The sequence below is a fragment of the Trichosurus vulpecula genome, chromosome 6 (assembly GCF_011100635.1).
Source record: "Trichosurus vulpecula isolate mTriVul1 chromosome 6, mTriVul1.pri, whole genome shotgun sequence".
Taxonomy (NCBI): domain Eukaryota; kingdom Metazoa; phylum Chordata; class Mammalia; order Diprotodontia; family Phalangeridae; genus Trichosurus; species Trichosurus vulpecula.
The window spans coordinates 134,933,718-134,938,565 of NC_050578.1; the positions used below are offsets into that span (position 1 = coordinate 134,933,718).

The window sequence follows — 4,848 nt, forward strand, 5'->3', positions numbered from 1 at the left end:
GAGAGGGAGGGTGGTCAATAGAGCCAGGGAGCACCCCTTACTTTGAGTACCAGACCCTAGCCCATGACTAGCAGATAAATGAAATATTCAGAGTTTAAATTAAAAGATAACCAGAAGATCTGAAAAAAAATGTGTTATTCATTTTTATCATTATCTTTTTGAAAGAAAAAATGTACATTTTTTTTCAAGAATTATATTTGTAATTCCAAATTTGTAATTCTTTGTCTGCACTCTCATCTTTTCCTACAAGGAGTCCTGCTTCCTGGTAGCCACAAGCACTGCTGTTGCTTTCTGCCCTGGAACTTTGATCTTGAGTCCTTGGGTCAGTCCTTGGTACCTCAGGGGCTGCTTTCCCACCTGGGACTTTAACTGGGAACTGGGTATGAACAATGAAAACACCTGACAGCGCTACATCCTGTGACCAGTGCTACCATATGGGAATCCTCGAGTCTCTTTCTGACCAGTAATCTCATCTATTGTGAGTAATGAATACAAGAAAGCTGAGATCTTGTGGAACCAATCAACACCAGCCTTAACCTCTTTCTTTGACCAAACTGTACTTGTAGAAGAAAATTTGGGAATTCTGCCCAAAGTGTTATTGAATTACCTATCTGGCCTTTGACTCACCAACACTACCACTAAGTCAATTTCCAAAGATAATTAAGAAAAAAGGGACATATATGTTCTAAAATATTCATAGCAGATCACTTTGTGTTCTTAAAGAACTGGAAACTTTCAAGGATGCCCAACAATTGGGGAATGGATGAACAAGTTGTATCACATGATTTCGATCAAATACTATTGTCTAATAAGAAATGGTGAGTTCAACGATTTTAGAAAGACATGAAAAGAGTTGCATGAATAATGAAGAGTGAAATAAGCAGAAGCAAGATGACATTGTATGCAATTGCATATAATAATAGCAATATAGTCTTAAGAACAAATTTGAATCAAGTTATTTTAACTATCAAAACTACCCGAATTATCTATAATGAACCTCTGAAGAAAAATACTATATCTACCCAGAGAAACAATTGATAAATAGAAGTGTATATAGAACAATTTGGTATACACGCATATCATGTCAAATCTCAGCCAACTCTAGGGCAAGGTGGAGGAGAAGGTAGATAAAAAAGGAGACAAAGAGATTCCCACGATAATTTTGTTGCATATTTGAAAGGAACAGCACATTGTGTGTAGTGATTTGTAGTTTCATGCACAATAACTTTTTATTCTATTATGTTATGAAAATGAGTGTTTTATTCCATCAATACGCATTATTTTAATACAAAAAAATAAAAAGGAGGGAAAAAGACAATTCTGGCCTAAATTCCCCAGGCATGAACACTATTGTGAACATTTACACCTATTACAAGGTTTAAATACAAAAGTGAAACCTCACATAGATGAAAACTCCCCTAAAGAAGAGACCAAAAGTACTCTCAGGCCATAAGAGTTCACACTTTGGTGATAAGAAAGAGGGTGGAGCCAAACAAGGGAAGCCCTATAAAAGAACCCAACTTTTCAGTCCTGTTATCTTGTCTGCTGACAGAGCTCAGAGGGGAGAACTACAGCTACCCTTCCTTGAAGGTATCCTTGAAGTAAGGACTAGAAGGTAGGCTTCCCTTGGGAAGAATTTTCTCCTCTCTATATTTAGAAAGATGAAGATATCTCACTTCAGTAAGTGGATTTTAATTGTGGGAGGTGACAAAATATATAACAGAATTGAATTAACGAGTAGGAAGTTTTGGGGAAAGTCAAAAGTATTTGGGGTTTTACCTACTACCATCTCATAAAATTAAGAAATGTAACTTTGCTGAACCTTAGAACTGAGATACTAGTTATCTGCAAACTAATCAAAAAGAAAAGCTAAACTAGTGACATTTGGTAGGACTTAGGAGAGCTAAAGAGTTGTTTTTCCCCCCAGAACATGGAGACTCAGAATGGGGGCGGGGCGGGGAAGGAATAGAATGTACGAGGAGGAAAGAGTAGTGAGAAATGCAAATTTATGTCTGTACCTAAACTCTGAACAACTCCATTCCCTCCCTAGCCTCTGTCCTTGCCACTGCTGCCTCCTATTCTGGCCTTCCTCCACAGCAAGGGAAAGGAGGCTCAGTGCTCGTATACCTGAGCCTTAGGTAAGGAGATCAGCAGCAGCAGCAGCAGCAGCAGCAGCAACAGCAGCAGCAGCAGCAGCTGCTATGGCTGACCAGAGCATGGATCAACTGCCCTATGATTCCCAGATCAGTGAGAATTTCCAAGTGAAAGCTTCTCTCAAACATAAGGATCAACACACAGATACACAACACCGACACAAAAAGCTCAAGAACGAGGGAAAAGACCAGGAAAATTCCAAGCATGGTCATTGTGAGCACAAAGATTTCTCTGAGAAGAAACAGAGAGAAAAGGAGAAAACCAAACATAAAGATGCCAGCTCAGAGACCTGCAAAGACAAACACAAAAATAGAGACAAGGAGAAACAAAAGGAAGAAAAGGGAAGACCATCTGGAGATACAAAAATAAAGGAGAAAGAAAATGGTTCCTCTCATGAACCTCATATTAAAGATGCCCCATATGATGAAGTCAATTTTGCTACATCTATAGAAGATATCAAGGCTTCAAAGAGACCTCGAGAGGATGACAGTGCTGATTTTAAACCAAAAAAAATAAAAACTGAAGATATCAAAAAGGTGAAGAAGTGGAAACCAAAGGAAGGGGAGGACAAGAAAGCAAAGAAAATGAAGGACAAAGATGAGAAACTCCCTAAACCAGATAAAGAGTTGAAGCAGCCAATGAAAGAAGAGGATCAAAAATGGAAGTGGTGGGAGGAAGAGCGTCACCCCGAAGGCATCAAGTGGAAATTCCTGGAACATAAAGGTCCATTATTGGCTCCACCTTATGAGCCTTTGCCAGAAAATGTCAACCTCTACTATGATGGGAAAATCATGAAGCTGAGTCCCAAAGCAGAAGAAGTGGCTACATTCTTTGCCAAAATGCTTGACCATGAATACACCACTAAGGATATCTTTAGGGAAAATTTCTTCAAGGACTGGAGAAGGGAAATGACAAATGAAGAGAAAAATAATATCACCAGTCTCAGCAAGTGTGACTTCAATCAGATAAGCCAGTATTTCAAAGCCCAAGCAGAAGCAAGGAAGCAAATGAGCAAGGAAGAGAAACAGAAAATCAATGAGGAAAATGAAAGGCTTTTGCAAGAGTATGGCTTCTGTGTGATGGACAATCACAGAGAGAGAATTGCTAACTTCAAGATTGAGCCTCCAGGACTTTTCAGGGGCCGTGGCAACCATCCCAAGATGGGAATGTTGAAGAGGCGAATTTTGCCGGAAGATATAATAATCAACTGTAGCAAAGATGCTAAAGTTCCTTTTCCTCCCCCTGGACACAAGTGGAAAGAAGTTCGACATGATAACAAGGTTACCTGGCTGGTGTCCTGGACTGAGAATATCCAAGGATCCATCAAGTACATTATGCTGAACCCTAACTCACGTATCAAGGGGGAAAAGGATTGGCAGAAGTATGAGACAGCCCGAAGATTGAAGAAGTGTGTAGACAATATCCGGAACCAATACCGAGAAGACTGGATGGCCAAGGAAATGAAAGTCCGGCAGAGGGCTGTAGCATTATACTTCATTGACAGACTTGCTCTGAGAGCTGGTAATGAGAAGGAAGAAGGGGAGACAGCTGATACTGTGGGCTGCTGCTCCCTTCGAGTAGAGCACATTACTTTACATCAAGAGATGGATGGCCAAGAATACATAGTTGTGTTTGATTTCTTAGGGAAGGATTCCATAAGATACTATAACAAGGTCCCTGTTGAGAAGAGGGTTTTTAAGAACCTTCGGCTATTTATGGAGAACAAGCAGCCTGAGGATGATCTTTTTGACAGACTCAATACCAGCATCCTCAATAAATACCTTCAAGATCTCATGGATGGCTTGACTGCCAAGGTCTTCCGTACATTCAATGCCTCCATCACACTACAGCAGCAGCTAAAGGAACTTACTGACCCAGATGAAAACATCCCAGCTAAGATACTTTCTTATAATTGTGCTAACAGAGCTGTTGCAATTCTATGTAACCATCAGAGGACACCTCCAAAGACTTTTGAGAAGTCCATGCAGAACTTGCAGACTAAGATCGATACCAAGAAGGACCAGCTGGCTGAGGCCCAAAGAGATCTGAAAAGTGCCCAAGCCCAGGCCAAAATCCAAAAGGATACCAAGTCTAATAAGTTGGTAGAGACTAAGAAGAAGTCTATTCAGAGGCTGGAGGAGCAATTGATGAAACTGGAGGTCCAGGCCACTGACAGAGAGGAGAACAAACAGATTGCCTTGGGAACTTCCAAACTCAACTATTTAGATCCTAGGATCTCAGTTGCTTGGTGTAAGAAGTGGGGTATCCCAATTGAGAAAATCTACAACAAAACCCAGCGAGACAAGTTTGCCTGGGCCATTGACATGGCTGACAAAGACTATGAATTTTAGCTGTTTTTATGGGGTGTCTTTTTAGAGAAGGAGAAAGGTTTGAGAAATATTAAGAAACTCTGAGCCTTACTTGCCTTTGTACTTGGAGAGTGTGGTGAAAGGAGAAGGACATCACATGGCCAAACAAGCATTAACAAGCCAACATCTTTGAGATGACAAAAACCTTGAAATATTCTTAAAGAAATGCTGAGAAAATTGTGCTATGGACAACTTATTTAGAAATATTAAAGATATCAAAATTCTATGATTTATTTAATTCTTTCCTCTCTTCATTTATTTGTTTATTCAGTAAGAAGGTAAATGGTTGGGAATTTTTCAAACTTCCAGGAAACAAATGCATTAT

The 4,848-nt window shown here is 39.9% G+C and overlaps 1 protein-coding gene across 1 annotated transcript; it reads left to right on the forward strand.

Annotated features, from left to right (window-relative positions):
• Positions 1-2,201: 2,201 nt before the first annotated feature.
• Positions 2,202-4,505, forward strand: LOC118854772 (DNA topoisomerase 1-like). The gene has a single exon (XM_036765030.1). It carries the CDS (start codon positions 2,202-2,204, stop codon positions 4,503-4,505), a length of 2,304 nt encoding a protein of 767 aa, XP_036620925.1.
• Positions 4,506-4,848: the final 343 nt, after the last annotated feature.